Source organism: Pseudonaja textilis, chromosome 7, assembly GCF_049901715.1.
Source record: "Pseudonaja textilis isolate UNSWEBS1 chromosome 7, rPseTex1.2, whole genome shotgun sequence".
Classification (NCBI taxonomy): domain Eukaryota; kingdom Metazoa; phylum Chordata; class Lepidosauria; order Squamata; family Elapidae; genus Pseudonaja; species Pseudonaja textilis.
The window spans coordinates 2,317,896-2,339,932 of NC_141996.1; the positions used below are offsets into that span (position 1 = coordinate 2,317,896).

The 22,037-nt window shown below is 44.4% G+C and overlaps 1 protein-coding gene across 1 annotated transcript; it reads left to right on the top strand.

The window, feature by feature from the left end:
- The first annotated feature begins 4,986 nt into the window (after nucleotides 1-4,986).
- Nucleotides 4,987-19,769, top strand: LOC113451781 (dicarboxylate carrier UCP2). The gene is made up of 8 exons (XM_087937838.1): nucleotides 4,987-5,113; nucleotides 8,744-8,906; nucleotides 10,975-11,206; nucleotides 13,872-14,079; nucleotides 14,995-15,189; nucleotides 16,777-16,878; nucleotides 17,375-17,555; nucleotides 18,763-19,769. The coding sequence occupies exons 3-8, from the start codon at nucleotides 11,081-11,083 to the stop codon at nucleotides 18,875-18,877; spliced, it is 927 nt and encodes a 308-aa protein (XP_087793964.1). The 5' UTR covers nucleotides 4,987-5,113; nucleotides 8,744-8,906; nucleotides 10,975-11,080; the 3' UTR covers nucleotides 18,878-19,769.
- The last annotated feature ends 2,268 nt before the right edge of the window (nucleotides 19,770-22,037 follow it).

Sequence of the window (22,037 nt, forward strand, 5' to 3'; positions counted from 1 at the left end):
GGAAGGAAGGAAGGAACTTGAACTCACCGTCTCCTGGTGATTGGCCCAAAGTCACCCAGCCAACTTTCATATCTAAGCAGAACTAGAACTCACCATCTCCTGATTTCTAACCTGAATTATGGACTCAGTGGCTGCTGAGAACAACACTGAAAAGGCTTCTCTGCTCTTACTCTCAACACACCTGGGAAGGCAGGTGAAACAACCTGGGGTTTGAAAGAGGTTACCGGTAGTCCTTGACTGACCACCAGAATTTCTTTTGCTATAAACAAGGCAGTGTTTTTTAAAGCCACGGTGGATTTTACGCCCGGATTTTGCCAGGCTTGTTAAGTGAATCCCACGGTCCTTAAACAAATTGGTTTTGTTTGTCAGAAGGTCGCAAAAGGGAGTTATGTGACCCCCCCCTGGAACGCTGCAACTCTTCTAAATACACAACACACAACACACAACCAAAGGGCATGTTAGCAAATGCATCGTGACATGGTTCTCTGCCTGTGACATCATTGTGCCCCCCCCCGAGCTGTGACAATTCAGCCCCACCTGTTCTATTAAAAAGGGTTCAACCCGACATCTCCAGTGCGGCTCTGCGGTTGGTAAACCACAATTAGTGGCTTAGTACCTGGTGGGCCTGAGACCAGGGGTGAGATTCTACCGGTTTGAACTGGTTCTATAGACCCGGTTGTTATGATTCCATGCAGTTCAAAGAACTGACAAATCGTACCCCTGGCTGGCCCCGCCCCTCTGTGTCCTCCCCTGCCCAGTCAGTCCTTATCGTGCATGCGCAACATTGCGCACACGCCCGACATTGTTGACTGCATTCTTCCCCGCCCGTCACTCCTTAAGCTATTTCTTTTTTTCCCTCCCGAAGATCGGCTGTTTCGATGATCAGCTGTGCCGGGATTCCCCTCAGTTATTTACTGCTTCGCCCAAGGAGGCTTCCCTGAGGCCCAGAAGGCCCCGCAAAAATGGGGGAGAGGTTTTGCGGCCCCCCAAAAAAGAAGCCACGCCCACCCAGTCACAGGGCCACTCCCGCCTAGCCACACCCACAGAACCAGTTGCTACAAAATTTGAATCCCACCCCTGCCTGAGACCGCTCATTGAGGCCACTTGGAGGTTTCTCTGTCTCCTCCGGGTCACCAGAGTGGTGCAAATGGGTGTGGAGCCTTCTTGGAACTGTTGAAAGGTCTGTTGTAAAACAGGAGACAGATGATGTCATATCCCTCCAGAGAAGAGAAGAGAAGAGAAGAGAAGAGAAGAGAAGAGAAGAGAAGAGAAGAGAAGAGAAGAGAAGAGAAGAATAAGGAAGGGAAGGAAATAATAGGGAAGGGAAGAGAAGGAGAGGAGAGGAGAGGAGAGGAGAGAAGAGAAGAGAAGAGAAGAGAAGAGAAGAGAAGAGAAGAGAAGAGAAGAGAAGAGAAGAGAATAATAAGGAAGGGAAGGAAATAATAGGGAAGGGAAGAGAAGGAGAGGAGAGGAGAGGAGAGAAGAGAAGAGAAGAGAAGAGAAGAGAAGAGAAGAGAAGAATAAGGAAGGGAAGGAAATAATAGGGAAGGGAAGGGAAGGGAAGGGAAGGGAAGAGAAGAGAAGAGAAGAGAAGAGAAGAGAAGAGAAGAGAAGAGAAGAGAAGAGAAGAGAATAATAAGGAAGGGAAGGAAATAATAGGGAAGGGAAGAGAAGGAGAAGAGAGGAGAAGAGAAGAGAAGAGAAGAATTGGAAGGGACCTAGAAGGTCTTCTAGTCCACCCCGCTGCTTAGGCAGAAAACCCTCTACCTTTTCAGACAAAGATGATAACAGATAACAGATCATCAGAGTTGGAAGGGACCTTATAGGTCATCTAGTCCAACCCCCCGACCAAGCGGGAGACTCTACACCATTTCTGACAAAGGGCAGTCCAGTCTCTTCTTGAAAGACTCCAGGGATGAAGCTCCCACAACTTCTGAAGGCAACTTCTGTTCCATGGGTTGATCGTTCTCCCTGTCAGAAAGTTTCTCCTTATTTCCAGGTTGAATCTCTCCTTGTTCAGTTTCCATCCATTATTCCTTGTCTGGCCTACAGGCCCTTTAGAAAATAGTTTGACCCCCTTCCTCCTCTCTGGGGCAGCCCCTCAACTATTGGAAGATGCTATCCTGTCTCCCCTGGTTCTTCTCTTCACTAGACTTGCCAGGCCCAGTTCCTGCAACCGTTCGTTGCATGTTTTAGCCTCTAGTCCCCTCATCATCCTGGTTGCTCTTCTCTGCACTTTTTCCAGAGTCTCAACTTCTTTTTTATAGTGTGGTGACCAAAACTGGATGCAGTAGTCTAGGTGTGTTACTTACTAAGGCTTTATGGAATGGTATTAGTACCTCCCTTGATCTTGACTGTATCCCTCTGTTAATACAATTTAGGATTGCGTTAACTTTTTTAGCTGCACACGGCTGTCTCCTATTTAGCTGGTTGTCCACTAAGACTCCAAGATCTCTCACAGTTACTGCTATTGAGCCTGGTTCTGCCCAGTCTATATGTGGACTTCTTGCCTAAGTGTAGAACTTTACTTTTCTCTGCATTGAATTTCATTTTATTAGATATGGCCCAGTGTTCTAGTCTGTCGAGATCCCTCTGGATCTTGAGCCTATCTTCTTGGGTGTTAGCTATTCCTGCCAGCTTAGTATCATCTGCATATTTGATAAGTTCCCCTTCTATTCCCTCATCTATGTCAGTCATTAATGAAGATATTGAAGAGTCCTGGGCCTAAGGAAGAACCTTGTGGCACCCCACTGCTTACTTCCCTCCAGGTAGACTTAGACCCCTTAAGGACTACTCGTTGAGTACGGTTTGCCAGCCAGTTGCGAGTCCATCTAGTGGTGGTGCTATCTATTCCTCCTTTTTCTAGCTTACTAAGAAGTAGGTTGTGGTCTACTTTATCGAATGCCTTGCTGAAATCTAAATATATTATGTCCACAGTATTTTGCTGGTCTTCTAAATTAGTGACTTTGTTGAAGACTGAAATAAGATTGGTTTGGCATGATCTGTTCTTAACAAACCCGTGCTGACTGCTAGTTATGACTTTACTTGTTTCTAGACAAGTTTCTAAACAAGTTAGTTTGTTGAGGATCCAAACTCTGTCAAGGACCTTGGAGTACTCATCTCTAATGATCTAAGTGCTAGAGCCCACTGTAACTACGTAGCCAAAAAGGCATTAAGAGTTGTTAACCTAATCTTACATAGCTTTTTCTCTGGTAATATCACACTACTAACTAGAGCATACAAAACATTTGCTAGACCTATACTTGAATACAGCTCATCAGTCTGGAACCCACATTACGTATCTGATATTAACACAGTTGAGAAAGTCCAGAAATATTTCACAAGAAGAGTTCTCCACTCCTCTACTCATTGTAGAAGACCTTATGCAACCAGACTCGAAATTCTAGACCTAGAAAACCTTGAATTACGCCACCTTCGGTCCGAACTAAGTATAGTACATAAAATCATAGATTGCAATGTCCTACCTATCAATGAATACTTCAGCCTCAACCATAACAACAACAAGAGCACACAATAGATACAAACTCAAGGTTAACCGCGCCAAACTTGATTGCAGGAAATACGACTTTAGCAACAGAGTGGTCAATGTCTGGAATCCTCTACATGACTCTATAATTTCTTCCCCAAACCCCAAAAACTTTAACCTTAGACTGTCTACTATTGACCTCACCCCTTTCCTAAGAGGTCTGTAGGGGGGGCCTGCATAAGCGCACCAACGTGCCTAACGTCCCTGTCCTATTGTTTCTTTTATTTTCCTTATATGTATCCATGTATTCATAACTATGTTTTTACTTATACCTATTATCTTGTAAGCGATTGACAAATAATAAAAAAAAATAAAAAATAAAATAAAAAAAAAAATAAAATAAAATAAAATAAAAAATAAAATAAAATAAAATAAAATAAAATAAAATAAAATAAAATAAAAACTAAAATAAAAACTAAAATAAAATAAAAACTAAAATAAAATAAAATAAAATAAAATAAAATAATAAAATAAAATAAAAACTAAACTAAACTAAACTAAACTAAACTAAACTAAAATAAAATAAAATAAAATAAAATAAAATAAAATAAAAATAAAATAAAATAAAAAAAAAATAAAATAAAATAAAATAAAATAAAATAAAATAAAATATAAAATAAAATAAAACAAAAACTAAAATAAAATAAAATAAAATAAAATAAAAACTAAAATAAAAACTAAAATAAAATAAAATAATAAAATAAAATAAAAAATAAACTAAACTAAACTAAACTAAACTAAACTAAAATAAAAACTAAAATAAAATAAAATAAAAACTAAAATAAAATAAAATAAAATAAAATAAAATAAAATAAAATAAAATAAAATAAAATAAAATAAAATAAAATAAAATAAAATAAAATAAAATAGACGTTGGCGGATCTGTGTTTTTTATTATCTTTTCCAGTATCTTCCCTGGTATTGATGTTAAGGCTGACTGGTCTATAGTTTCCTGGGTCTGTTTTTTTTTTCCACCCTTTTTGAAGACGGGAACCACACCAGCTCTTTCCCAGTCCTCTGGTCGTTCCCAGGTGCTCCAGGATTTTTGAAAGATATGGTGCAGCGGTTCTGAGATGACCTCTGCCAGCTCCTTTAAAACTCCGGGATGTGATCCATCAGGCCCCGGTGATTTGTTTTCATCAAGATCAGACAGGTGTTTCTCTTGCTATTACATAGGTGATGTCCTATATTGCAGGTTTCTTTCTCCCCCCAATTCTTTTAGCCCCCCCTTTCTCCATCCCGTATTCTGCTGCTGAGCGATGAATCCCTAGGAAGCGGGGCAATCTATGGCTAACCCGGGTTCAGCGAGTCGTGGGAACGCAGCCCACGATCCTTGCAAAGGGTTGCAGGGGGCGGGAGAGGCTGGGGTGGGTAGGGGGGGGCGGGCCGGGGGGGCGAGGCACCGGCCGGCCGCTATAAAGGCGGGCTCCGCACGGCTCTTCCTCGCTCGTCCGTCCTTCCTTTCTCCGCTGCCCGGCTCCGCTTGCTCGCTTTCCCCGGACGCCGCTGCTGCAGCGCTTCGCTCGGTGCTTCGCTTCCCCTCCCGCTTTCCCCCCACGATTGCAGGTGAGTCTCTGGGTGGGGAAGGGGCTCCGGGCTGGCCTCCCACCTTGACACGGGGCTCCCCGGCTCCGTTTCCCCGGCGAGGCTCGCTCCCTCCGGGGTCGCTTCTGGCTTTTTCTCCCAGGTTCGTCCACCCCTTGCCCGGCAATTGGGGCTGAGGGTGGGTGGGGTCTCCCTTTGGCTCAAGGGGCCGACCGCAATGCCCCACCTTCCCCGCCCAGGCTGTAATATCAACCGGATATAGAGAGGGAAGGGGACCTTAAAGGTCGTCTAGTCCACCCCCTCATTCGTCCACCCCTTGCCCGGCAATTGGGGCTGGGGGCTGGGGGTCTCCCCTTTGGCTCAAGGGGCCGACCGCAATGCCCCACCTTCCCCGCCCAGGCTGTAATATCAACCGGAATAGAGACGGAAGGGGGCCTTAAAGGTGGTCTAGTCCACCCCCTCATTCGTCCACCCCTTGCCCGGCAATTGGGGCTGGGGGGTCTCCCCTTTGGCTCAAGGGGCCGACCGCAATGCCCCACCTTCCCCGCCCAGGCTGTAATATCAACCGGAATAAAGAGGGAAGGGGACCTTAAAGGTGGTCTAGTCCACCCCCCTCATTCGTCCATCCCTTGCCCGGCAATTGGGGCTGGGGGGGGTCTCCCCTTTGGCTCAAGGGGCCGACCGCAATGCCCCACCTTCCCAGCCCAGGCTGTAATACCAATCGTTCCTGCAGGAAACTGCTGAACCAGGTTAGATGAATGCAGGAATGATGCATTCGCCCAAGCATCCCAATCTTGGTTTGTTTTAACTTGGGTTCTTTTCAGGCTTTTGGTGAATTGGATGAATGTTTTTTTTCCCTTCTTTGTCTGGTTTGGCTATTCTGCCATGCCACAAAACGGTTTATAGTTTTAGTAACCAGGCTAAAGGTGTTGTGTGGATGCAACCCATGGTTTGCTGGCATAGGGAGCTTACCTGTTGTCCTTGGAACATTTGGGGTCCCTTCCTTGCTTTCTCTTTTTGGGGTCCTTCCTTAATCCCACTAATGTTTGAGGTGTGAACTGGGCCATTTGATGATACTTACCTATTTTGGGGTGATAGATGAGCCCAGCTTCCTGGTTTGGTCAATAAACCATCTTTAAAATAAATCGGTTCATCCCCATCAGCTGCAAAGTAAGAGCTCAGGTTTACCTCTTGGGTACCTCCAAGAATCAAGATTAAAATTCCAAACACAGGTTTTACCAAGTTGCTCTTTGGTTTATAAAGCATAATATGGGTGTTTGTGTGCGTGTGTTTTAAGCAGTTTTTTTTTTAATTAAGAAAGCAGGTGGTTAATTGCACTGCTCTACAAATTGGGCATTGAAGGTTAAAGTTATTTATGGTTGATGTGATCAAGACGCATGAAGAACCCAACAGCTGTTGAATTAGCCAGGCCTCTTCAGTTCCCACATTAAGAAAGTAATATTAATCACAGGTGAATTAATGGGATTTTAGAAGCAGGGACCACAATTTTATCCAATGCGGGTGGAGTTTGTGGTTTATTTAATAGTAATAAATTATAATTTGGTGTATTATGTATGGTAAATGTTGATGTGTGTGTGTGCGTGTATATGTATGTATGTATGTATGTATGTATATATGTATGTATGTATGTATGTATATATATATATATATATATATATATATATATATATATATATATATATATATATACACACACTATTTAAATTGCAGTAGATCATCTATTTAAATTGCAGTGGATCTTGTATTTTTATAAATTCCTTCTTTGGGTCTTGGGTTTGTATTAATGCAAGTTATCTGATATCGTTTGGAAAAATAACTAAAATATTCTGGAAAAAAAAATGAGCAGGATTTTTGTAACCAAGGCCAATAGTGTATTCTTCCATTTTACAAATTTGTGTTTTAAGTCCAGGGGTTTCCTCCCATTAACCAGCAAGCTATTTTCTCCCAATACAGTCCTTGTCTTATGACCACAACCGAGGCCAAAAATTTCTGTCGTTCAAAGTGAGTCATTTGTTAAGCGAGTTTTGCCTCATTTTACGACCTTACTTCCCAATGTTGCTAAGTGAATTGCTGCAGTTCAAGCCCGGTTGTTATGTGAATCCGTTTGACTTTGCTTCCTAGGAGGTCGCAAAAAGTGACACATCCGTCATAAATATGAGTCAGTGGCCAAGCCTCTGAATTTTGATTGCTTGGCCACAGGGATGGTGCAATGGTCGTAAGTGTGAAAAAAAATGATCCTACGACACCTTTTTTTTCTAGTGATGTAACTTCGGTCACTAAACAAATGGTTGTAAGTTGAGAACTGCTGCCTGTAAGCTCCTTTTCCAACTTGCTGCCAATTGCAAAAACCGGGTAAAATTGGGGTGAGCAAGATTTCCTTAGAGATCACCCATAAAATCAGGAAAGTGGGGAACGAAGGAAGGATATTTTTTTTTCACTTCTGGAAAAAAAGTTACCTGTACCATCTTCCCAGCCTCCTTTTCTAGTTGGCCTAAATATTTTTATTATTTTTTATTTTGGGGTGCTGCTTGGAAGCTGCCCCGGATCTGGTGCCATCTTGGCAATGTCTGGCTTCACTTTTAAAAAAAGGAAGTTTTGGGTTTTTTTTTTAGTTTGTTTTCTTCAGCTGGTTCCGTTTCTGGGATATGTGTGTGACAGTGTGACATCAGTGTAGCAAAAAAATTGTTGGTGTGATGCAAATCACAGCTGGTCAAAAACGGAGCCTTTGCTGGGATCTCCCAAGATCTCCCAAGATCTCCCAATGTTCAATCTAAAGGCAGTTTTTTTCCCCTCAAGTTTGGCAACTTTAAGATGGATGGACTTCAACTCCCAGAATTCCCTAGCCAGCCATGAGGAATTCTGGGAATTGAAGTCCACCCATCTTGAAAGTTGTCCCCGGTCGGTGGAGAAACATCGATTTCAGATTTACAGATGAACAGAATTAGAAGGGGCCTTGTAGGTCATCTAGTCCAACCCACCGCCCAAGCAGGGGACCCTACTCCATTTCTGACAAATGGCAGTCCAGTCTCTTCTTGGAAGCCTCCAGGGATGAAGCTCCCACACCTTCCAAAGGCAAGTGTTCCACTGAATATAGAATAACAGAGTTGGAAGGGACCTTGTAGGTCATCTAGTCCAGCCCGCCGCCCTAGCAGGGGACCCTACTCCATTTCTGACAAATGGCAGTCCAGTCTCTTCTTGGAAGCCTCCAGGGATGAAGCTCCCACACCTTCCAAAGGCAAGTCGTTCCACTGAATATAGAATAACAGAGTTGGAAGGGACCTTGTAGGTCATCCAGTCCAGCCCGCCACCCAAGCAGGGGACCCTACTCCATTTCTGACAGATGGGCAGTCCAGTCTCTTCTTGAATGCTTCCAGGGATGGAGCTCCCACAACTTCTGAATAACACAATAATAACAGACTAAAAGATTTGGAAGGGACCTTGTAGGTCATCTAGTCCAACCCCCCCCTCCCATCCAAGTGGGAGGTCCTACACCATTTCTGACAAATGGCAGCCCAATCTCTTCTTGAATCTGGAAAGTCACCCTAATTCATCATCATTGATCATAACGAATAATCAATAATAGCCGTGCGTTATATTCAGGTATTCTCCTTTATTCTTTTATTTCTGCAGGATAAATATTATGATTATTCGGTGTCCTTTTCCTGCTCCTCTTTCTATGGCACATCGAGGGAGTTCGGCTGAATTTGTGTCGAATCAATTTGACAAATGGGAAACCTTTAGAGAAGCTTGATCAAAACCGATCGATCGATTGGTCCTGGCATACTTGAATAAGGTAAATTCTGGTTTTTCGAGTCTTGAAAAGATAACTCTAAGGTGGCTTGGTACAGGGAGTACTTGACTTATGACCACAGACAGCTAAGCAATTATTTCACATTAATAAAATGTCAAACCCTCAGCCAAAGTTTACATCCTCAAGCTTAGCTTGTCAAATTGAGAAGAAAAAAAAAGGGACTTTTGGTTTTTTCAAAGCAAGGCTTTGGTGAGTTTTAGCCCATTTTTTTATTTTTTTTTCATTTAAAAATAAATTTTATTGAATATAAACATTAAAAACAGTGAATGCGGTGTCTCTTCTTTGACATACATTTCTATTCAATCTCTTTACATTTAGAAAAACAAAAAAACAAAAGCAAAGAAAATTTATACATTTGTATATATACATTTTTAATGCTACATATTTTCCATTTTTCTTTTGTTCATTTTTTTTGTTCCCTTTTCTACCTGTTTAAGTTCTATGAACTCCCTTTAATGTCCCTCCAATTGTAAAATTTGTTCCATACTTTGTAATATTATAATTTATCTTGCTCTTTCAATTCTAGTGTTAGCCTATCCATTTAGGCGCAATGTAATATTTTCCCAATCGAAACATCACTTGGGAATCTCACTTGTTTTCCAATTCTGGGTGAATGTTATTCTTACTGCTGTAATTACATGTATAAATAGGTGTCAGCTTCGTTTACCCTTTCCTCCATTATTCCTAATAAAAACATCTCTGGTGTATACTGAATTTTAAGCCCTAACATTTCCTCTAACCATGACCAGATTCTACACCAAAGGTGAGTTTTAGCCCGTGTTAATTGACCCCTATTTTTTTTTGCCAGAGTTGTGAATCATTGAAGTTGTTAAGCAAATCTGGCTTCCTCCCTCGACTTGACTTGTCAGATGCATTCTGGGAGATTACAAATGACAATCACGTCCTCCCCGCGACACTGAAACTGTCCTAAGTACATGCCAGTTGCTGAGCAATTCAAATTTTGATCACGGGATCCTGGGACCACATACTGTCCATCTCTTAATAGCCACTTGTAGGTATATGCCAACTCTTTGCCAATTCGTTTACCATCTGCTACTTTCAGTCTCTGACACATTCAGCATTCACGATAGGATTTAAATTTAAACATGTGCCCTCCAATTCCTTTATCTACTGCATCCTATGTATACCACATGCCATTGTTTTCTGATTAAAATGTGCAACTTTCTCATGTAATAGAAGCATGAAACTGTAGAACCTTTACCATGGGAGAACTTCATGGTAAAATGTAGTGTTTTCCTGACAAGGTAGAAATAGAGACAACTATATAGAGAAATAGAGAAAACTAAAATCCAAGTTTCGTTATTTTTTTTCCCCGTTTCAAGCATGTGAAGTTCAGAAGCGGTTTCCAAGTGAAAACAAAAACCGATTTGGTTCTTCTCTTTAATCCAAAACAGTCAACTTTGCCCTTCCTCCTTTCTGAGAAAATCATAAATAAAATGGGGTTGAAGCCCTGATGGGGACACCCGGAGTTTGCAAATTACAACATTTGCTTTGTAAAATGTTTCTTGCCTTGGTCACTTCCTCAAAAGCAAGACTTTGCTGACTCATTTGGGCAGGGAAGAAATAACCCCCGAAGCATTGGTATATTATTTATTTATATATATATATATATTTGTCACATCATCTGTAACAAAGGTTGACTGGAGGCGGCTTTCACCAACCACCTCGGCCTTATGAAGGCGTTAAAAAAAAAAAGATTCCTCATCTTTGAATTCCTATGTTTAAAAACAACAGATACCAGATGATCAGAGTTGGAAGAGACCTTGTAGGTCATCTAGTCCAAACCCCCGCCCAAGCGGGAGACCCTACACCATTTCTGAGAGATGGCAGTCCAGACTCTTGAAAGCCTCCAGGGATGAAGCTCCCACAACTTCTGAAGGCAACTTCTGTTCCATGGGTTGATTGTTCTCTCCTGGATCAGTTTCCATCCGTTATTCCTTGTCTGGCCTTCGGGTGCCCAAGCCAGTAGAATCCCACCCCGATCGGACTTCAAACAGTGAATTTTCTCCTTTTTTCCCTCCGTATAGAGACAGAGCTCCTTCCTCTGGTCTTCCGTCTCTCCCGCTCCTTTTGCTGGCTGCTTTTGAACCCTTCGCTCCATCGTCTCCACCTGAAACCCTCCCGAGCTTCTCACCATGGTTGGATTCAAGCCCTCCGATGTCCCTCCAACGGCGACCGTCAAGTTCTTGGGTGCCGGGACGGCGGCCTGCATCGCCGACCTGATCACCTTCCCCCTGGACACGGCAAAAGTCCGGTTACAGGTCAGTGCCTGGTGATGCCTTCCACTGTTGGCTCTCCAAAGAGTGGAGTAGAAGAAGGATGGATGGAGAAGAAGGAGATAGGATAGGATAGGATAGGGGAAGGGGAGGGTGAAATGGAGAGGAGGGGAGGAGGAGAGAGTGGGAAGGGAAGAATAGAGGAGAGGAGAGAGGGAAGGGAAGGAAAGGAGGGGAGGGGAGAGTAAGAACTTAGTAAGACCAGACCTAGAGTACTGCATCCAGTTTTGGTCACCACATTATATTTATTTTTATTTATTTATTTATTTATTTTATTTTATTTATTTGTCAATTGTTTACGAGATAATAAGTAAAAGTGTATACAAAATTATGAATACATGAAATGGGTACATATAAGAAAAATAAAAGAAAAATAAAAGAAACAATAGGACAGGGACGGTAGGCACGTTGGTGCGCTTATGCAGGCCCCCTACAGACCTCTTAGGAAAGGGGTGAGGTCAATAGTAGACAGTCTAAGGTTAAAGTTTTTGGGGTTTGAGGAAGAAACTACAGAGTCGGGTAGAGTATTCCAGACATTGACCGCTCTGTTACTGCTGAAGTCGTATTTCCTGCAATCAAGTTTGGTGCGGTTAACCTTGAGTTTGTATCTATTGTTTGCTCTTGTGTTGTTATGGTTGAAGCTGAAGTATTCATTGACAGGTAGGACATTGCAATGTATGATTTTATATACCATGCTTAAATCAGATCGAAGACGGCGTAATTCAAGGTTTTCTAGTTCTAGAATTTCAAGTCTGGTGGCATAAGGTATTCTACAACAAGTAGAGGAGTGGAGAACTCTTGTGAAATATTTCTGGACTTTCTCAATTGTGCTAATATCAGATACGTAATGTGGGTTCCAGACTGATGAGCTGTATTTGAGTATTGGTCTAGCAAATGTTTTGTATGCTCTAGTTAGTAGTGTGATATTACCAGAGAAAAAGCTACGTAAGATTAGGTTAACAACTCTTAATGCCTTTTTGGCTATGTAGTTGCAGTGGGCACTAGCACTTAGATCATTAGAGGTGAGTACTCCAAGGTCCTTTACAGAGCTTGGATCATCAACAAGATCTTGACTATTCAGCTTGTATTTTATTTTCGGATTTTTTTTGCCAATATGTAAGACAGAGCATTTATTTGTTGAGATTTGAAGTTGCCATTTGTTTGACCATTCTGATACACAGTCAATTATAAAAAAGAGGTTGAGACTCTGGAAAGAGTGCAGAGAAGAGCAACCAGGATGATTTTAGGGGACTGGAGACTAAAACATACGAAGAAGGGTTGCAGGAACTGGGCCTGGCTGGTCTAGGGAAGAGAAGGACCAGGGGAGACAGGAGAGCAGCCTTCCAATGTTTGAGGAGGGGCTGCCACAGAGAGGAGGAAGGGGGTCAAGCTATTTTCTAAAGCACCTGAAGGCCAGACAAGGAATAATGGATGGAAACTGAACAAGGAGAGATTCAACCTGGAAATAAGGAGAAACTTTCTGACAGAACAGTCAACCCATGGAATAGAAGTTTCCTTCAGAAGTTGTGGGAGCTTCATCACTTGAGACTTTCAAGAAGAGACTGGACTCCCATCTGTCAGAAATGGTGTAGGGTCTCCCGCTTGGGCAGGGGGGTTGGACTAGATGACCTACAAGGTCCCTTCCAACTCTGATTATCTGTAATAGAGAAAGGAAGGAGGGGAGAGGAGAGAGGAGAGAGGGAAGGGAAACAAGGGAGAGGAGAAAGGAGAGGAGAGAAAGAAAGGATAGGGAAGAGGAGAGTAGAATAGGGAGGCGAGGAGAGGAGAAAAAGGAAGGAAGGAAAATACAAGCTCTCACTGTACATACAAGCAACAAGTGATAAATCATGATCATAATCGTGAAATGCATTAATCATAAAGGGGAACACGCGAGCCCCTAGTCCTTACTTGATTCCTCCTCCTCTGGTTGAGAAGGTTGCTAGTTGGACACTCCTGTCTGCAAAGGGATCAAGTTTGAGAAATTAGCCCCAAATCTCAATCTTGTGGCCGTTTGAGAAACCACACCTAATTACAGTTTTTCATTTTCTTAAAAGGTACAGTTTTAAAATGTTTATCCTGGTTTATATATTTCTAACCCAAATACCTGTTAGGTGACTTATATTCCTAACATCCTCCTTTATGTCTTATGGGAGGGGTAATCATCTCCTAGCCTTACTCCCGGTCGCTCCTTTGGTCTCAGCTTCTCTTACCTTCTAGCAGCTCTGTGCGTACGCACACTGGGAACAGGCTCCCGCTGTTCCTCTGCCTCGCTGCTGCCAGACTCCAGAGGCTCCAGAGTCGGCACGCAATTCTCCGATGGTCCTGGCCCCATCTCTGCATCGGATGCAGCGCCCTCGTCCGAGTCCTCTCCAGACTCCCGGACTGGTGGTCCCTGTTCTTATTCCGCTGCCGTCTGCGCAGGCTGCGGACCACAACAACTTGGATTAAATCCACTTTGGGGCACCCGTTGTCCTTCACACGTCATGGGTGCTCCATTCACCGGAGGTTTTCAAGAAAAGTTTGGAGAACTGTTTTGTCTACCACAGGGGTGGGATTCTCCTGTTTGATCAGAGGGCTGGACTAGAAGACCTCCAAGGTTCCTTGCAACCCTCTAGTCTTATCCTTTCCTCCATTTCTCTCTCTTGTTTAGATCCAAGGAGAGAAGAAATCCCACGTCACCCCCAAAACAGCACAGTACAGGGGGGTCTTTGGCACCATGGCCACGATGGTGAAGAACGAGGGTCCCAAGAGCCTCTACAACGGGTTGGTGGCCGGTCTCCAGCGCCAGATGAGCTTTGCCTCGGTCCGGATCGGCCTCTACGACTCGGTGAAACACTTCTACACCAAAGGCTCGGAGCGTAAGTTGGCACCGGGCCCCAGAAGCCCGGTGGGGCAGGCAGGTTTCCCTCCCAAGTCCAGTTTGGGAAGGCAAGTAGGTCTTGACTTACAACTGCAATGGAGCATAAAATAGAAGGTTGAAAAGCGAGAGTGTTGTTCAGGGAGTTTGGTCTCATTTTACGACCTTTTTGCTGTTGTTAAGTGAACCACCACAATCGTTAAGTGAATCTGGCTTCCCCGTTGACTTAGCAAGTAGTTCTTGACTCACAACTACAACTGAGCGCAAAAAGTAAGGTTGATAAGCGAAACTGTTGCTAAGTGAGTTTGCTCTCATTTTATGACCTTTTTGCCATCATTGTTAAGTGAATCCCTGCAGCTACGTGAAGTGAATCTGGCTTCCCAATTGACTTTGCAAGGAGCTCTTGACTTACAGCTACAATTGAGCACAAAAAAGAAAGGCTGATAAATGAGACGATGGTTAAGTGAGTTTGGTTTTGTTTTACGACATTTTTGCCATCGTGGTTAAGTGAATCGCCTCAATTGTTAAGTGAATCTGGCTTCCCCATTGGCTTTGCCAGTCAGAAGGTCACAAAAAGGGTTTACCTGACCCCTGGGATATTGCAACCGACATAAATACAACTCGGTTGCCGAGTATCCGAATTTTAATCATGTGACTCTGGGGATGCTATGGTGGTCGTAAGTGTGAGAAAAGGTCATAAGCCCCCTTTTTTTTCACTGCCACTGTCACTTCAAATGGCCGTTAAATGAACCGTCGTAAGTTGAGGGCTTCCTGTAATAAAATTTGGCCAGAGTATTCTTCCGTTCTCAGTCTTCCTTGCTGGAACAATGGGTTCATTTCTGGTTTAACGGTGCTACTGGGCTGCTGGTGAATTGCTCTCTCTCTCTTTCTCTCGCTCTCTTCCTGACTTTGGCAGATGCCGGCGTGGGTAGCCGGCTCCTTGCCGGTTGCACCACAGGGGCGATGGCGGTGATGGTGGCCCAGCCCACGGACGTGGTCAAAGTGCGATTCCAGGCCCAGATCCGGACAGATGCTGGCCGGCGCTACCAAGGCACTTTACATGCCTACAAAACCATTGCCAAGGAAGAAGGGGTCCGGGGCTTGTGGAAAGGTGAGCGAGGGGCAAAGACCAGGACCTTCCCCCGTCCTTATGCCAGGGACTCCTACCCCAATCTTGTGTAAGCCATCTCCATTTGGGGCTCAAATTGTTCTGAGCAAAGCTTCCCGAGACCGTAATTAATCACATCTTTAGTCCAAACGACTCTTGTTTTATTTCAACGCTGGGAATTATGTTCATTCCCAGCCCGTAATGAGTCCCAAATAGTTCCTCGAGATAAGCACCTACCTTTCTCACCTTTGAATGGCTGCCAATAACTAAAGTGCCAAATTAACTGGAAAGAGCCAACCGAAGTGCAAAGTCCACACAGAGCTTCAAGGTTTAATCCGAACAGAGTGAACAGCGTTGCTTCCTGCAAAGGCTCCTGTCCCTTTGCTCCTCCTTTATGTCCTACGGGAGGGCCCAATCAACTCCCAGCCTTACTCCCGAGTCACCGCTTATGTCTTAACTGTTCTTGCCTTCTGGCAGCTCTGAGCAAGCGCGCCCTGGGAACAGGCTCCCGCTGTTCCTCTGCCTCACTGCTGTCAGATTCTAGAGGTTCCAGAGGCAGCACATAACTCCCAGATGGCTCTGGCCCCATCCCTGCATCGGATGCGACACCCTCCTCCAAGTGGCCTCAGTGACCCTCTAAAAGGATGCAAATGACCAGCTGTCTGCAAGGAATATCAATCCTTCCCTTCCCCACCGTACAGTCAGAGATGAAGAAGCTTCTTGGATGAGAAGCGAAATGTCTTCAGAAGAAAAAAAAAACAGAAAAACCCACTTGCCTCCTGAAAAGAAAAGAAAAAAAAACCACTTTTGGGACAATTGTGACCTGAATGATGGGGAAATCTCTACAGACTTTGAGCCATTGACCGAACACTCTGCACATGGCCTGTTGAATCTCTGCAAGGAAGGATGCCGCCTTCCTCTTTTTTCACAACCTCTGTCATGCCCTTGTTGGAGTCCGATTCTGACGGGGAGATTGAGCAGCTAACAGGGAGTGGGAGTGTGGCTCTGGTGGCTGTGGAAGAAACGGGGGAAGGGCGCAGTCTGGCTGGGCATTCAGAGGAAGACCCAGGTCCATCCACTCTTCATCCTAGGGCACAAAGGAAGGAACGGAGAAGGGAGCAACATGGCTTACGGGAGAGGAAAAGGCCCTGATCCCTTTCATTAGTTGCAACTGGGAGAACAGGATATAAGCGGGGCGTTTGCACACAGCTCCTGGCTGGAAGCAAAGCGTGCATTATCTTTGTCGAGGCTTATCTGGGTTTTGGCGTCCTCCCAACTGTGGGTGCTGCGTTATCCTTTGAAAGTCTGCAATTTATTATCCTGGCCTGTCGTGTTAATGACTTCAATGTAGTTTGTGTTGGGTTTTTTTTAAATTTCTAATTATCTTTACTTTGGGTTCGGACTGCATTTCTTTCCTTCGTAGACTGTTTTTGGAAGAGTTTGTTATCCAACCGAGGATAATTGGACATTGAGGCCCAAGTTAGAGGCATTAAAGGGAATTTATTCTACTTTTGTGACTTTGTTATTTTTGTGTCACGCCCCTTTGGGTCATCACAATCCCTTTTATTTTTTTCCCTCTCGCACAATTAGGGACGCTGCCCAACGTATCCCGAAACGCCATTGTGAATTGTGCCGAACTGGTGACCTACGACATCATCAAAGATTCCCTCCTCAAATCCCGTCTCATGACAGGTGAGAAAGGTAGACTGCACTGAGCTGGCGCTGTGGTGCTCTTTTCGTGGGAATGCGGCTGGAAAGGACGGGGTGTGTGTGCATGTGCACAGGTAGTCCTCGATCTACAGCCGTTCATTCAGCGCCCGTTGGAAGTTAGAACGGCACCGGAAAAACGGACGTCCAACGGGTCCTCGCACTTGTGACCATGGTCGCGCTTCCCGGGGGGAGTCACATGATCAAAATTCAGCCGCTTGGCAAGTGGCTCGTATATATGACGGTCGCAGTGTCCCTGTGGTTTTGGGACCTCCTGAACAGCGACGGGGAAGTCAGATTCACCGAATAACCTTTTAAACTAATTTTACCACGGCAGGGATTTGGCTTAACGACAGGGGTGGGGGCAAAAAAGGTCCTAAAAATGTAGCGAAACTCACTTAGCGACGGAAATCCAGCGCATCGGGAGGGCCGTTTATATCCCAGCCATGTGCTCCGGACCTCTTTGTGTCCCTTCCTGCAGATGACATCCCCTGCCACTTCCTCTCCGCCTTTGGGGCCGGCTTCTGCACCACCGTCATAGCCTCTCCGGTTGACGTGGTGAAAACCAGGTACATGAATTCTCCACCCGGCCAGTACAGGAACGCTGGGGGATGCGCCCTCAGGATGCTCCGGGATGAAGGACCTCTGGCTTTCTATAAGGGGTGAGTCAGCCGCCTTCTCGGGGCTTTGAACTCAGCAAGAGTTCCCCATTCTTTGCTCTGGATGTTATCCAAGTTCTATTTAAGACTAGCTCGACACCCGTGTGCTTTGCTACGAAACTATGTGGTTGGGCTGAGTTTTTGGGGAGGAAAATAAGGGAGGAAAAAATTCTGCCTCTGCCTACCAGCCTCCATGGGTATCCATCTGGCTAGCGTCCTGTCAGTGTGTGAGAGAGTTGAGGGCTGTTTGGAAACTGAAGCAGTATTTGCTGTGTGAGCAAGAAGGAGACAGCAAGGAGCCTGGGCGTGGCTTAGCTCAACTGTTCTGTACTAAAGCTGCTTGGTGCTGTGAAACTAAAACGGAAACTCTTCTCTGCTTGTGTTTTGCATTAGGAGCAGATTTCCTTTCAGATGGGGAGGGGGAGTAGAACTCCTTAGCATCAGAGCGTGTATAATAATAATAATAATAATAATAATAATAATAATAATAATAATAATAATAATAATAATAATATAGGAAATACTCTAAATGCTCTGATGGTCGTTTCGAAAAATCCTTTCTTAGTGAGCATCTAGAGGAACCTACGGCCCAAATTTCAAGTTTGTAAGCTTTATGGTTCTGGAGACTTTGTGATGATGCGTGAGGGGTATTTTGCTTATATATATTCATCAAATTAATTGCCACCATATATATATATATATATATGGATCTTTAGTTCAGGTTTTCTCCGCGTAGATTGAGTATCTAGGCCACATTTCGATGAAGTCTCATTCATCATCTTCAGGCTTCTGTCTTGGCTCTTACTTCACTCTGAGAAGCACAGAGCCGGAGACAGAAGCCTGAAGATGATGAATGAGACTTCATCGAAACGTGGCCTAGATACTTTGAATCTTCGCGAGAACCCGAACAACCAAAGATCCACATACAAATACCTGAGAACCTCAGAAAACATATACATACATACATATATATATATGTGTGTGTGTGTGTGTGTGTGTGTGTGTGTGTGTCAATTAATTTCATGAATTTGGCAGGAATCTCTCTATTCCATTTTTAAATTTTATTTCCCAGAACGTTGTTGAAATGGGAGAGAAATTGGCTGGCTGGGGGATTCTGGGAGTTGAAATCCACCCATCGTCTTAAATCATCGTACTCATTTCCCTGAGCAAATATTTTTCCTTTTTTTTCCCCCCCTCCCCTCCCGCGTAGCTTTACACCCTCCTTCCTTCGGCTGGGATCCTGGAACGTGGTGATGTTTGTGACTTACGAACAGCTGAAGCGAGCACTGATGGCCGCTCGGGCATCGTGGGAGACGCCATCCTGAGCCGACCGTCGAGGCACAGTTTAGACTTTTGCTCACATCCTATCAGTCTGTTTTGCTCCGTTTTCTGCTCGTTTCTAAAAACTCCGTGGATTTCCCTGTTTTAAAATGTTAGAACGGTTTTAATTTTTACACGTCTCGGCCTGGCTAGAGCTGCTGATTCAGGATCTGCAGATATTCCTCCTGTCTTTTTTCTTTTTAATTTATCTTTGCTGGACCACAGTCCAATCCTCCATTTTTAACTCCTGCTATTTGGAAGAGGATCTTTTTTTTTTTTAAACACGCTGGAGTATTGAGTACCGCTTATCTTACACAACGTTACCTGAAGTCTGTCTTACTTCCCTCCTAACCTGCTTGCACGCCCCTCTTGAACGCAAAAGGGATGAATTTTATTCCACTGTCTTGCACCCTCGACTTCAAGCCATCCTAAAAGGCCACCCCATTAATTGTAAATTTAATATTCTCCTTTTTGCCAAATTGTGAAAGAAGCAACTTTCCCGAGCCGGCTGGAATCCTAGATGTCTTTTTTTATTTTTTTTTAAATGGCAACCTTCTCCAAATTGCTGGCATTTAGGGGAAGGGGCTGCAGTGGGTTCGAGACCCTCTCCTGCTTGGCTTGTAAGCACCTTGCTCGCATTACAAAGCCCGAGAATTTGCTGAGAAGCTCGAATCCAGATTTTCCCCACGTTTAAAAACTATCGTCCTTTGGCTGCAAATTTGGGGAAGAAAGAAAAACGGCACTTAAAAAAAAGCTTTTTTTTTTTCCGTTGGGCGAGCCTGCTGTGAAATTATTTATGATGTTGCGTTGATTTTTTTTAAAACAAAAGAAAAAAAAAATACGCACGCTACGAATGTCAAATCTTTTTCTTTTCTTTTTTTTAAAAATAAAGCTCAAGCAGAAAAGCATCTGGTTTTGTTGTCCGTCATCGTCTCTTAGAGCGGAAGCCAATCTGGGTTTTGTGTGTGTGTGTGTGACACAATTTTGTTCCTTGTTGTGAGCTTTCTTGTGGCGTCTGTGAGGTAAAGAGATGGTTTCATGGCCTTGGCCAAGTTTGCAAGATGTGGCTGCTACTGGTAGTCCTCAACTTACAACCCTAGTGGAGCCTTTTGCCGTTAAGCGAGGCCTTTGCTAAGTGAGTTTTTGCCCTGTTTTATAACTTACTAGCTGATAACCGGGCGTTGCCCAGGTATTTATCATTTATCCTAATCCTGTATTAGACAGGAAAAGCCTCTGTTTCGGCAATCCGGAATAACACAATTTCTAATGTTGGGTTTTCCCCCGTTACCAGAGAGATTCCCCTTGTGGAGTAATGTGAAGCCGTTACCATGGCAACTCCACAGCGCTGTACAGTAGAAGCCGTTTTAAGGCAGTACGGTAGAAGCCATTCGAAGGCACAACAGGCTGTATCTTAAGAACACACCCACCCACGAGGGGTGTTAAGAGGTGTCTTACCCCCGTAGTATTTGTTTCCAAGAGGGTAAGTAATCTGCATACCAAGTTTATATATATATGTATGAATGTATGTAAAAATAATATTTATTTATTTATTTATTTAATAATATTTATTTATTATAAAAATAATACATAAAGAAGAAGATAGAAGAAAAGGTAGAGGAGGAGGAAGGAAGAGAGAAGGAGGAGGAGGAGGAGAAGAAAGAAGAAAGGGGGGAGGAGGAAGGGGAGGGGAGGAAGAGAAGAAGAAGAGGAAGGGGAGGAGGAAGAGGAGGAAATCTTGCAGGAGTTGTTAAGGGAATCCCTGCAGTGGTTAATAATGTGGTTGTTCAGTAAATCCGGCTTCCCTGTTGACTTTACTCATCAGAAGGTCATAAACGTGGATCACATGACCCCCCTGGGACGCCCCAACCATCATAAGTACATGCCAGTTGCCAAGCGTCTGGATTTCGATCACGTGACCATGGGGGGGGGGAAACGCTACAACGGTCACAAGTGTAAAAAGCGGTCATAAGTTTGCTTTTTCGGCGCTGTTGGTCACTTGGGAGCAGTCACTCGACAAACGGGTGGCTAAGTCTGTAGTTGGGACACCTGGGAGAAAGCGATTGGTAGGCAGCCTTCCTGCCTGTATCTGGAAAATGGCACCGGGAGTGAGCTGGTCTAAAAGGAAATTTTGTCCTTCTTCGTTGGGTTGGGGTTTTTTTGCGGGGGTGGGGGAAGCACAAACACATTCACAAGTACCACATTCTTGGGACTCTGGCCTATAAAATTAGACCGTCTTGCTAACACTGCAGGAGAACGTGTGTGTGTGTGTGTGTGTGTGTGTGTGTGTGTGTCTTCTACGCCCCCTTTTGAGGTCCTTTCAAAGTCACCCTGGGAATTGGAGCATCTGACAAAGTCAAGTCAGAATCAAAACAGAGCTGGAAGGGACCTTAGAGGTCTTCTAGTCCAGCCCGCTGCTGAAGCAGGAAACCATATGCCATTTTAAGGCAGGGGGGCAGTGCTGTCTCTTCTTAAGAACCTCCAGTGATGAAACAGCCACAACTGTAATGGTCGCAAGCTGTAATTCTCCTCACGGTTAGGAAATTCCTCCTTAATTCCAGGTTGCTTCTCTTCTTGATGAGTTTCCATCCGTTGCTTCTTGTCCTGCCTCTTCTGGGGCTTTGGAGAATAGCTTGACTGCCTCTTCTTTGGGGGCAGCCCCTCAAGTACTGAGATATTGCTGTCATGTCCTCCCTGGTCCTTCTTGTCATTAAACGAGACCTACCCTATATAACAGGATACCGGAAGAGGACCTCCAAGGTCATCTACTCCAACCCCCTGCTGCTCAAGAAGGAGATAATCATTTCAGACAGGCGACTGTCCAGTCTCTTCTTAAAAAAAAAAAACCCCAGTGATGGAACAGCCGCGACTTTGGGTGGCAAGTTGTTCCACGGGTTAATGGTCCTGACAGGAAATTTCTCTTTCATGAGCTGTGGTGGTGCAGCGGTTAGAATACAGTACTCCGACTGCTACTTCCGGCTGCTGGCTGCAGTTCAGCAGTACTTGGCCTTCCGTCCCTCCCAGGTGGGTAAAATGAGGACCCAGATTGTTGGGGGGCAAGAGGCTGACTCTGTAAACGGCTCAGAGTAGGCCGGAAAGCACTGTAAAGCGGTATATTAGTCTAAGGGCTGTTGCTACTCCTTCCTTCCCTCCCTCCTTCCCTTCTTC